Below are 13,451 nucleotides of genomic sequence, written 5' to 3'. Positions count from 1 at the left end.
AATGGTTAGGAACTCTGGCTTTGTGTTAATTTGTTTCTGCAAATTCATTATTGCAATTTACAAGGTTTGTTATGGAAAGTAAAGAAAACATAAGAAATTGAAAATTATAAAGGCTAACTACCATATGCAAAGGTTAATATAATTCTGTTATGGTAAAGTGTCTGTATGATTTGTCACATAGTTTGGTACTATGTTATAGTTTGTAGCACTTTAAACAAAAATTGAATGAAATATTATTGTTTTAATGCTATATGGAACTATATGGCACAATAGAACTTATTTTTCATGTTGTTACAAAGTGCTATTTTCATCTTTGGTTCCAATGGATTCATTGAATATGCATTAAAAGAAAAGATGATATGATAATTAACTAGTTGCAACACTTAAAGTAAATATGAACATTCTCACAGGAGAAACAACAGCAAAGCAAAAAATTTACTAAAAGCTAAGTAAAATTTGATACTAATAGTAAACTTGACGTTCTCTTCAATAAGTTTAAGTAATTTGCTTTGAGTGCAACTAATTGAGATTAAAAGACAGCTTCCATCCACCTAACTGAAGTAATTAAGTAATATGTTGTTGTAAAACAGAAATAAATGTTAAATTCATAATGAAACATTTTGATTATTTTGCTCTAGATTTAGAGATATATGTAACATTTTGATAATGTAAGTTTTTTGTACACTCCTGGAAATTGAAATAAGAACACCGTGAATTCATTGTCCCAGGAACGGGAAACTTTATTGACACATTCCTGGGGTCAGATACATCACATGATCACACTGACAGAACCACAGGCACATAGACACAGGCAACAGAGCATGCACAATGTCGGCACTAGTACAGTGTATATCCACCTTTCGCAGCAATGCAGGCTGCTATTCTCCCATGGAGACGATCGTACAGATGCTGGATGTAGTCCTGTGGAACGGCTTGCCATGCCATTTCCACCTGGCGCCTCAGTTGGACCAGCGTTCGTGCTGGACGTGCAGACCGCGTGAGACGACGCTTCATCCAGTCCCAAACATGCTCAATGGGGGACAGATCCGGAGATCTTGCTGGCCAGGGTAGTTGACTTACACCTTCTAGAGCACGTTGGGTGGCATGGGATACAGGCGGACGTGCATTGTCCTGTTGGAACAGCAAGTTCCCTTGCCGGTCTAGGAATGGTAGAACGATGGGTTCGATGACGGTTTGGATGTACCGTGCACTATTCAGTGTCCCCTCGACGATCACCAGTGGTGTACGGCCAGTGTAGGAGATCGCTCCCCACACCAGGATGCCGGGTGTTGGCCCTGTGTGCCTCGGTCGTATGCAGTCCTGATTGTGGCGCTCACCTGCACGGCGCCAAACACGCATACGACCATCATTGGCACCAAGGCAGAAGCGACTCTCATCGCTGAAGACGACACGTCTCCATTCGTCCCTCCATTCACGCCTGTCGCGACACCACTGGAGGCGGGCTGCACGATGTTGGGGCGTGAGCGGAAGACGGCCTAACGGTGTGCGGGACCATAGCCCAGCTTCATGGAGACGGTTGCGAATGGTCCTCGCCGATACCCCAGGAGCTACAGTGTCCCTAATTTGCTGGGAAGTGGCGGTGAGGTCCCCTACGGCACTGCGTAGGATCCTACGGTCTTGGCGTGCATCCGTGCGTCGCTGCGGTCCGGTCCCAGGTCGATGGGCACGTGCACCTTCCGCTGACCACTGGCGACAGCATCGATGTACTGTGGAGACCTCACGCCCCACGTGTTGAGCAATTCGGCGGTACGTCCACCCGGCCTCCCGCATAGCCACTATACGCCCTCGCTCAAAGTCCGTCAACTGCACATACGGTTCACGTCCACGCTGTCGCGGCATGCTACCAGTGTTAAAGACTGCGATGGAGCTCCGTATGCCACGGCAAACTGGCTGACACTGACGGCGGCGGTGCACAAATGCTGCGCAGCTAGCGCCATTCGACGGCCAACACCGCAGTTCCTGGTGTGTCTGCTGTGCCGTGCGTGTGATCATTGCTTGTACAGCCCTCTCGCAGTGTCCGGAGCAAGTATGGTGGGTCTGACACACCGGTGTCAATGTGTTCTTTTTTCCATTTCCAGGAGTGTATATACTTTCCATGTAATTGTTTACTGAGCATGAGCATAACCATACACACTGTCAGGGCTGCAAGAAAATGAACTCATGGCTTGAACATTTGGAGGCTGTGAATAGAGGTGGTTGTGAAGGTGGCTGGATTACAGATGAAGTAGAGTGCAAGTGTAAAATGTAAATATGGTGTTATTACTATTATTGTCATCATTGCTACTTATTTATAAAATGGTAGAATTTTTTCTTATCCAAGAAATTTATTGTCTATACCTATGTAAAACTATTGTATAAAAGTTGTATATTTTTGTTTGGAAGGCAATGACCAAACCTAGTTCCAGATTAATGCTGTTATTATAAATTAAGGTTATGTGAAAAATTTGATAATTTATTTACATTACTTTAAGATGTTTGCAACTAATTGCTGTACAGTGGACTATACAGCCAGCTGTTTGTCTGTATCTGTCCATAAAATCCAGAGTCAGGGAGATGAGTAATTGCTCCATCTGTTAGGACTTCAACTCCTGTTAATAACTATATTTTTCCCCTTTGCTTATTTCTCAAATTTTGCTCAGTCTCTAAGTTTCCGATATTAAAAAACATCAATTAAACTATTTCCTACATAGATTCATTAGTCATGGTAGCATTTTATTGTGTTGACCCCAATATCTTGCTTAGTTTTACCAGGAAACCTGTTTATAAAGTGTTAAACCTAATTGAAAATTCCACTGCGTTACATAACATGAAAAACACTATGAGCTAATATGTACTTCTGGGTGTACTGAAACCACTAGTTATTAAAATCGGTAATTCAACTTTCAAATAACATATTTCAAATCCTATGAAAGTACTTAATTTGTGAGATGATTAATATTCAGTCTCAGAAATAGCTACATCTTCCATTGAAGATTTTGCCTCCACGCTTATTAAATTCCAACATCAGTCAGTATACTTTTATAGACCTAAATTATATGCTCAAGATGACATACTTCACTAATTGATAAATTCATTAAATTTGAGTAATTTACCAAAATTTCCAATATGACAGTTGGATTCATAAGTATGGTATTCCTGATATGCATGCATAAAATCGTTCCATAAACATTACTAAATTTGTAGACCACCACATTTTTCACAAACAAAATTTTTATCAATACTTACATACCATTCTGAGCAGAAAAATCTAATCAACCTGTTTTCCAAATGGTTGTGTAGTTTCCAAAATAACATTTTACTTATATGCTGGTCTTTGAATAGTTGAATGTCCTTCAAAGTCAGCAGTCTGTCCCTAATCCCAGTCAAGTTAACAAACATGTAACACCCACGTCAAGTCTGTTCCTACTATTTGCTATTCTACAAATTGTTGGCAAAAATATGTATAGTGACATCGACAAAAACTCAATAATGAGAGTGTCAAAAACCTTTAAGTGATTTATGTAACTCACATTAATGAATATTTTTACTAAACAGTGTTGTGGTTGGTGGGATACATGAACTATCATTGTCATCTGAATGGACTGTTTTTGAGCATGGTGATTTTTATTAAGGGCTGTCCTGAGTGAAACACTGTTATGCATTTTCTCTGTTAGAGTACTAGAAGACAGAACTGCATGTGAACTGTGGTATGTTGTATAAATACGAACTGTGTTCTATGCCACAGTTAATTCCTTTGTTTAATGAGTTAGAGCTTCCACTGATTCTTGGGCAGTGTTATTAATTTATACTGCAATCACTTAAAAATTTATGTGAGTAATTCTGCCACTGGATTCTTATTCATTTGTGAATGCCAACCTGATGTGCTATTAATCCTGAAAAGTTGAAAAACTAGTCATCATCTAAACAATGGGACTTCCCAGATAATAAATGCCTGAGAAAGTGCAAAATTGTAGTTTTGTGTTCATTTTTGAGTAAACACCAGTCTGTACTCAATTAAATTTTCAGTCTCATGACTTCAGACTGACAAGCTAACAAAGAGGAGATAGAGGAGAGACTGAAAACCTGGCTGCAGTGCTTATAATGTGAAAATAACTTTCCTTCCTATTAACCACTGCAACAAATGTCATATCCACAATAGGCAAAGATTCAGCTGCTACAGTAGAATAGCATCAAGAAGAAGGGGAACATAGGGTATCCATAAAAGCAGCATATTTTTTACATATAATGTTAGGCCTGGTTAGCTTGAACACTTCAGGGCTATATTAGGTATCGTCCTATTCAAAGTCATATGCCTTTGCCTTTCTCCCACCTTTCAACTCAGTTACCTGTTCAGTTATCAGGAGAGCTATAATTTGTCATGGGATATGAACCATAGTGTAACACAGCATTTTTTTCACATTAACAATCACTGCCAGAAGTGAAACTAGCGATAAGTGATAAACAAAAATTCTAAGAGTGACAGGGCATTGAATATGACACCTATGGATCAATAGTCTATCACTAAAACACTAATTTTGTCACACATACCGCTGCTAATTTTTGCATAACAAGCAATTCATAAAAATAGTATCTTGGTGTGCACTATTTCTTGGAACATGAGCAAATTACATTTGATTTGATTTGATTCTTTATTTGGTCCTGCTAATTACATATTGTACAAAGGGTGTACTACATGGAAACACCAAAGAAACTGGTATAAGCATGTGTATTCAAATATAGAGATATGTAAACAGGCAGAATACAGCACTGTGTCAGCAACACCTATATAAGACAACAAATTTCTGGCGCAGTTGTTAGATCAGTTACCGCTGCTATAATGGCAGGTTATCAAGATTTAAGTGAATTTGAATGTGGTGTTATAGTTAGCAAATGAGCGATGAAACACAGCATCTCTGAGGTACCGATGAAGTGGGGATTTTCCTGTATGACTATTTCACGAGTGTATTGTGAATGTCAGGAATCCAGTATAACATCAAATCTCTGACATCACTGTGGCCTGTAAAAGATCCTGCAAGAACAGGACCAACCACAACTGAAGAGAATTGTTCAATGTGACAGAAATGTAACCCTTCCAAAAATTGCTGCAGATTTCAATGCTGAGCCATCAACAAGCGTCAGCATGCAAACCATTGAATATCATTGATACGGGCTTTCCGAGCTGAAGGCCCACTTGTGTATGCTTGATGACTCCACGACACAAGACCTGAGCCTGAGCCTCGGCCCATCAACACCAAAATTGGACTGTTGGTAACTGGAAACATGTTGCTTGGTCGGACAATACTGAGTGGATGGACATGTACAGTTATGGAGACAACCTCATGGACTCATGGACTCTGCATGTCAGGAAGGGCTTCTGCTGGACACCAAACTCTTGAGACATGAGCTTTATGGAGCAGATCTGGAATGCCTTGCAATGTGCTGTTCAGGAGAGATCTCCACCCCCTTGTACTCTTACAGATTCATGGTGTCAAATCCCTCTATCACTACTTCAGACATTAGTTCATGCCACATCATGTTCTGGCACTTCTGTGTGCTCATGGGGGTCCTACATGATATTAGGCAGGTGTACCAGTTTCTTTGGCTCTTCAGTGTATAATATAGAACAAGTCAAGTAAAATAAAACAAAATTTTATGAGCATTTGATATATCATATAAATACATAATCAAAATATCCACGGGTGTACTGCTGGTCTACTGTGTCCAACGGGCACAATATTTCAGCGATCATACATGTTGCCATCATCAGGTGAACTGATGGTGTGAGCTCCTGTGAATGTGCCAGTACGGAGATCCGTACACTATGGCTGCTCAGGGGGATGCCGGATCTCCGTACTGGCATGTTCGCAGGAGCACAGTCCGTCAGTTCACCTGATGATGGCGACATATATCTTCACCGAAATATTGTGCCCGCTGAACACTGTAGACCGGCAGTACACCCGTGGATATTTTGATTATCAAATACGCCACAAGAAACTCAAGAATCACATATAAATACATATTTTTGATGAACCATTAGTTGTGAACAACATAACAAGCTGCATTTTAATAGTATAAGTTCAAGTGAATGCTTAAAGAGCAAACTGAATAGAATTACACATTCCAGTGCCACAAATAAATAATTAAATTGACATTCTGTCATAATGATTTAAATTAAAATACAAGATTTTTATCTTCATCACGTAAGTAAGTTTTAGTGAATACTTAATAGTGTAGAATAAATGATAGCAGAAATTTTAACCTATGATATAAATAAATTTACATTTCATCACTGAAATTTACATCAGGAATATACAATTTTGTCTTCATGACGTAGGTAAAGATTTTTTTTTTAAAAGGGCTTTTTTTATGTAAGTGGTTTCCTTTATTTATACTTAGAAGGATGCTTTATTACTCTACGAATTCATTCATTTTATAATAAGTTTGTTCTCTAAGGAATGTTTTCAGTTTGATTTTGAATACCTACATGTTGTTAATTTCCTTTTTTTATTTTGATGGGAAGCTTGTTATATACTTTTATTTGTGACCTAGTTACTCCCCTTCAGACTTTTGTGAGAGTTGCAGAGCCTTGGTGGAAATGTTTCCCCTCTCTTGTGTTATGCTTGTGAATGTCATAGTTTTTTTGTTTTAATAATTCATTGTTTCTGGCTAGAAACATCATCAGTGAGTATATACATTGATTTGTAGCAGCAAATCTGCTGAGATTTTTAAAGAGACCTCTGTAGGATACCTTCTGTCCATTTTCCTTATTATGCTTAGTAGACTATGGAATGATTTCTTGCAGGAAAGACTTGGGAGACATAGCCATATTAGACATTTCTTTGGAAAGATCTTCATCCCTTCATTACCGGAGAGTTGTAGTCCGTGGGAGTTTGGACATGGTTGGTGAGTAGTCATCTTTAATTCTTTAAAATAATTGTGCTATTTGATTTCATATTAACTAATAACTAAACAAAATGGAATACTTTAATAAATATTTTCATCAAACATGGGTGCACAACCTTTGTGAAATGTTTCAAAGGAATACTTTTCTAATCTGAGCTGTAAACATTTTTATTTAAATATACAGTTGGTAAATTTTCACATTTTGATGTGTCCGACAAACATAATAAACAGCATTAATGCACAGTGTGTGACTGTTATGTAGAGTAGGAACACAATGAAAGGCACATAACTGATTATTCAGTTTCCTGCAGAAGTACAAGTATATATGTAGACACACATATTGAGTGCATAAATTTTGCTGTTATAATTTATGAAGTACATGTTTGTCCATTGTAGAAAATTGAGTGTCCCTTATATGATGTTGTGTGGATGTTAAAATATCATTTATTGGGACATGAAGTACAAACAGAATGTAGAATGTAGATTGTACAGTCTACATTCAGACAGAGCACTATGTAAAATACGAGAGTGAGGGTCCAGGTCCTTTATTACCCACCAACCTTCACTAATAGCTTCCAAGCATGTAACTGAGAACTGGGCAGTATGAGCTGTTGTAATGAAAATAATGCTTGTTATTGTCTGCCCATTGCATACATACACATTGAACTGATCATATCTTTGTGCGTATGTTGGAAGCTGCTTGTACCCAATCTGGAACAAGCTGTATTACATTATTCACCACACTGATATTCCACCTTCACACACACACACACACACACACACACACACACACACACACACACTTCAAGTCTTTTGAATCTTAAATGATAGAAATTCTGCTACTGAATAGAAGCAATGATCCAATAAGAATGCCCTTAGGGTTTTACAAAAGAGTAAGAACGATGATATGTCTTTTACTTTATATGGAAGATTATTGTAAATTTACATAGCACTGCTTACTGTGGAGGTTTTATAGGATGATGTCCTTATTGACTGTACATGTATGATGACAGGAAGTAAAGTAAGTCAAAATATAAATGTTATAAGCAAATACAAAATGTAACATGAAGTACAGTAGCCATATTCTAAACATTTCCATGGATTGAAGTGACTGTGCTTAATTCAGCACAAAAAGAAGAGAAAAATAAATACACAAAAACTAGAATACTATGCCCAGGAAAGAAACATGTAAAAGTAACTTTTCAAAACATAATTTTAGCAAATAATCAAATAAAAACAAACAAAAAGGAAGCATAAAATAGTCCACTTCTATTGGCTGACAAATGCATCTAATGATTACAAAATTTTACCAATAACTGCACCTTAGATTTCTTTTTATGTAGAGCATCATTATCATATAAACCTTGAATGTTATTAGATGCGGTAAATGGTAAGTACAAGATTTTGACTGGGAAACTGTGATGTGATAATAGCAGGAAAGTAAAAGTTAGGTAAGAGTAAATAAATGAGAAGGAGACTAGCTGACATTCAGTCCAGAAAGATTGTGAGGATAGAGGTAGTTAAAAGAAAATGGTTTTGGAAGGTGAGGAGAATCTGAGTGACATGATTACTGAAGCAAATGTTGAAGTCATTGGTGGTGTGTTGTGCTGGTGTGAATATTTGTGTTTAGCCACAGTCTGGAAGTAAGCACTCACATGAGTTAGTAGTTTATCAGTTCTCAGTCCTATAATGAACAATGCTTAGTAATTGCAGAACAGTTATTTATTTATTTATCTACTCATTCATCCATAGACAACTTTCATTGGATGAGTGTCATCGCTATTCTTGGGATGTGACGCTTTTATATCAATAGTAGTGACTGTGTTGATAGGGATCTCAACTATGAATGTTGTGTTTAACTGCACAGCAGTTAGTCACTTAGTTTGAAGCCATGAATGTCTTCACTGTGTAAAGAAAGATGAATTTGTATTTACCTTTTTCTAAATAAACATTCTTAATGTGGTAGCAGTCCACAATTGTAAACTAAAAAGCAAGAGTGTCATTCAGAAAAGTAATGATCAGTTATCATCAAAAAAGGAGATTGTTATTCAAAAAGCATGCTTTGTGAAATTGGACATGGCTGGCATTAAGATACCAGTGTTTGATGGAGAACACTCTGGGAACTGGAAACAAAAATTGGAAATGTATCTGAAAATGAAAAAGTGCTGTATAGTGGCTTCAAGAATGAAAATGAGCACAGATAAGGTGGATACCAAGGATGAAGAAAATCTGACTGCAATGAACTACATATACAGAGCAGTCTCGAACAAGCATCTAGGTTTCATGAGTGATTAGGAAACCGCAATTTGAGATAATGAAGTAGTTTAATAAACTATATTCCAAAGAATCAACAGCACTACAGAAACAAGTTGGACAAAGACTATAGCGACATGACAACATTCTGTAGTACTTTGGAAAAATGCTGAACAAATTAAAATTGGAAGGTACAAAAGTGAATGCAAAGGAAAAGCCAAACTACATATTGAGAATCCTGCTGGAATCCTGAGCTATGTCAGGGACTTGATCATTGTTTTGAAAGAAGAAGATCAGACAGCTGACTACATTAAAAGTAATTGTTAAATTATGGATTTAAAAGATAAGGATGGAAATGAAAAAGTGTCAAATCCAATTTATTTCCTGCTGAAAAGGAAACCAGTATGGGCTACCAGGAGCAGCTGTGTTAGAGATGTGGCAAATCAGGACATTTCAAGAACTGCTGCCAGTTGGGAACAAGCAGAGATTCATGGATATGTGGTGGACATCATCAAGGAAGTAGTTGCAGCATTTGGCAACATAGGCAAACCAATCAGCACAGTGGGGACAACAACAATTGGTCACACTGTCATAGTAAACATTATATCTCAAGAGTCAGTCATCATCCTGGTTGCCAAGGATATCAATAGAATGGAACTGGCATGAGCAGTTTTGCAAGAGAGATACTATCTGCAATGGTGAGTAATAATGTTGAGTCAGGTAACAATGTACAGACTGTCTGGTTATTGGACAGTGGTTGCACAGATCATATTGTTCATAATGAACATTCTCGAATGCAATTTTCACTCTACAGTGGAGTGTGCGCTGATATGAAACTTCCTGGCAGATTAAAACTGTGTGCCGGACCGAGACTCAAACTCCGGACCTTTGCCTTTTGCGGGCAAGCGCTCTACCGACTGAGCTACCCAAGCAAGACTCACGCCCCATCCTCACAGCCTTAATTCCGCCAGTACCTCTTCTCCAACCTTCCAAACAAGCTCTCCTGCGAACCTTGCAGAACTAGCACTCCTGGAAGAAAGGATAATGAACATTATTTTTCTGAGTGCTTAACCTTAAAAAAAACCTGTGAATGTAAAAATAATGGGTCATAAAGTTTTGCAAACTCTTAAGTAGGAAATATAATTAGTTATCTTACAGTGTATGATGACACGATTTCACTCGAAATTAAAAACGTATTTGGAATTAAAATCATGGACATAAATTTGGTAAGTGGTGCTAAAGTAACAGAAACACATAAAATTGTGCCTGTAGGCAATATATCTAAGATTTTTGATAAAGACAATAACATACTTGTAATTGCTTTGAAAGAAGCTAGGCTGTATAAAATGACAACTAAAATTTACAAGAAAGAGATTAATACAATCAGTGTGAGTAATAAGGAGAGTTTATCACTAAAGGAGAAATGGCATCATGCACTTGAACATGTAAATTTTAATGATTTGAAGACATTGTGTAAAGATCGTATAGCAGATGGAGTGGCAACAGATTTAGAAACAGAATTTATGAAGTGTAAAGTTTGCATTCAAAACAAAATGCACAATTTACCTTTTGAAAACAGTAGCAGCAAAGCAAAAGAAGCATTATAGTTTATTCACAATGATCTGAATGGGCTTCACTCAACTCCAGGTTTGCGTGGGGAAATATTTTTTCTCACTTTCATTTATGATTATAATAAAGCAGCTATAGTCTACACTATCAATCTAAAAGTCAAATATATGGCTTTTTGTGGAATATGTTAATGAAATTTAAGATTTAACTGATAAAATGGGAAAGAATAGTTAAATTCTAGTGTGTATCAAATTCTAAGAGAGAAAAGAATCATCTTAAATGCCTGTCCTCCTTACATACATGAATTAAATAGTGGCGTAGAAAGACACAACAGGTCACTTATGGATATGTCAAGACTCCTTTGAGAGTAGATAGGATGTTTTAGCCAGAACTGGTTTGTGCAGCTGCTTACCTTAAAAGCAGAACTTAAGCTAATACCATTGAAAGGGAAACTTCTTGTGAGATATTGTTTTGGAAGAAACTTAATATTAAAAATTTAAAATTGTATAGAAGTAGTGTTTTTGTATGTGTGCCAGAACAACTGAGAAAGTCAAAGTGACATTGTAAAGCAGATTTGGGAATTTTAATAGAGTACAGGTCCACAGCTCATGGTAGCATTCTTGCTTCCCACACACGGGGTCCCAGGTTCGATTCGTGGTGTTCTCAGGGATTTTCTCTGCTCTGAGATGACTGGGTGTTATGTCGTCCTTGTCATCATCATTCATCCTCATTATAGTCTGAGGAGGGCAATGGCAAACCACCTCCGCTAAGACCTTGCCTAGTCGGCAGTGCAGGTCTCCCACATCATCCCCTATGCTCCTCAAAGTATGGGGCCTCAACATCATCATCATCATCACAGTAAAGTAGGATACAGAATATAGATAAACAACAAAAAGTTATCTTTGCCACACATGCTGATATTGTGAAAGATGATGTCAGAAGTATTGATATTAAGGACTATTATTCAGGGAGTAAAGATTTTAGTGATTCTGAGTGCAAAAGCACAAACAATGAATCAGTAAACAAATTTAAGAAAGGTGCATTGAAGGCAGTCCAAGCAATCATAAACAAAAATCGAAACATGATTTGAGAAGGTCAACTAGAAAATGTAGAATGCCTGATAGATTTAATGATTATGGAGTGAGTAGCTTCATTTATGTAAACTTCTGTACTGCTGACAGCCCAGAAAACTTTGGGGATGTGATGAATAGTATCGAGTCAGAAATTTGGAAGCAAGCAATGGATAAGAAAATTGAAAGTTTAAATAAAAATGAAATGTGGAAACTAATAACCAAACCAGTGAATGTAAATGTTCTCATTTAAAGTGGGTTTTACAAGAAAATCATATAACACTTGTAAAGCAAGATCAGTTTTAAGTGGCTTTCAACAAACACAAATTCTGGATGATATTTATTTGCCAGTAGCTATGATGTGAACATTGAAAGTTTTGTTCCATTCTGTTGTCCAAAAGGTTTAATTGTAGAAAAATGGATGTACAGATTGCATTTCTTAATGGTAAAGTTTTCTCAGAAATGTGTGTGAAGCAACCTCCTAAATGCAAGGAAGGAACATACAGAGTTTGTAAGTTATTTGAGGCATGATACAGCTTAAGGAAAAGTCCTAGAGCATGGTATGAGTGTTTTAAAAGGTTAAGGTCTGCAAAGAAGTCAATATTATTATTGCCTTTATCTACTGATGACTAAATTACACTGAAGAGTCAAAAGTCATGGGATACCTACTAATATCATGATGTATCTCCTTTTCGTGGCATAGTGCAGCAACTCCATGTGGTGTAAACTCTATAAGTCATTGGAAGTCCCATGCAGAAATATTAATCCATCCGGCCTCTATAGCAATCCATAACTGCAAAAGTATTTCCAGTTCAGGATTTTGTGCACCTCTCCTGTGCCCTCTGTCTAACCTGCAGCACTTCACTGTCCACCACCCCCAGTATACTATCCCTCCACAATTGTTTCCTCCTCACATTGACAATAGGGTGTCTCCAATACACCAATTCTATGTAAGTGGGGAGGCAAAGATCCATGACTGAGACGAATTCTTGCAATGGATGTTATAATTTTCCTTGAATGTTTGAAGTTCACAAACCCTGTCTGTCTTGGTATGAATGTAAGTATACATGCATAGCTTTTACCTCTTGTTTGTTGGCTTTCATTCCATTCTTCCTACCATGAGAGAATCGCTTATTGTTTTACTTTTAGGAGGTATTCTGTGTATGGGAGTTTAATGTCCATATACCTTCCACTGTTAATCGCATCTCTTGCTAGTTGATCTACTTTGTCATTGTATAGAATGCCAGAATGTGATTTGACCCTTAAAAATTCTATAATTTAGCCGGTCTTCTTAGCTTTGTGATTATGATCCAGTATGTAGAGGGTGTATATACTAGTTCTTTTGTCCCAATTCCTGTAACTAATGGACTTCAGAATGCTTTGAGAGTCAGTGATTATTACTACCTTGGGTATTTTGAGAGATCTTGCATATTTGATTGCCTCTATAATAGCGAAAGTTTCAGCAAGAAATATGGAAGCATCACATGGTAGTTAAAACTTCCTTTCTCCTGCAGATTCTGGACAGAAGAAAGCACATCCAGTATGATTTTCCATCCCCATTTTTGAGCCATCTGTATATAGTTTAAACCTTCATTACACACTTTGTTTTTAGAAGTTAAAATATTTTATTTTGTATTTCAAATTGTTCAAGGATAT

At 37.3% G+C, this 13,451-nt stretch overlaps 1 protein-coding gene across 1 annotated transcript in view; it reads left to right on the top strand.

The window, feature by feature from the left end:
* Positions 1-13,451, top strand: part of LOC126199539 (sodium channel protein Nach-like) — a 174,505-nt gene that overhangs the window by 136,595 nt on the left and 24,459 nt on the right. The window contains exon 6 of the mRNA XM_049936459.1: positions 6,803-6,903. Within this exon, the coding sequence (XP_049792416.1) occupies positions 6,803-6,903 (101 nt within the window). The remainder of the gene's footprint in view (positions 1-6,802; positions 6,904-13,451) is intronic.

This window comes from Schistocerca nitens, chromosome 8, assembly GCF_023898315.1.
Source record: "Schistocerca nitens isolate TAMUIC-IGC-003100 chromosome 8, iqSchNite1.1, whole genome shotgun sequence".
Taxonomy (NCBI): domain Eukaryota; kingdom Metazoa; phylum Arthropoda; class Insecta; order Orthoptera; family Acrididae; genus Schistocerca; species Schistocerca nitens.
This window is presented reverse-complemented; position numbering and strand designations above follow the sequence as displayed.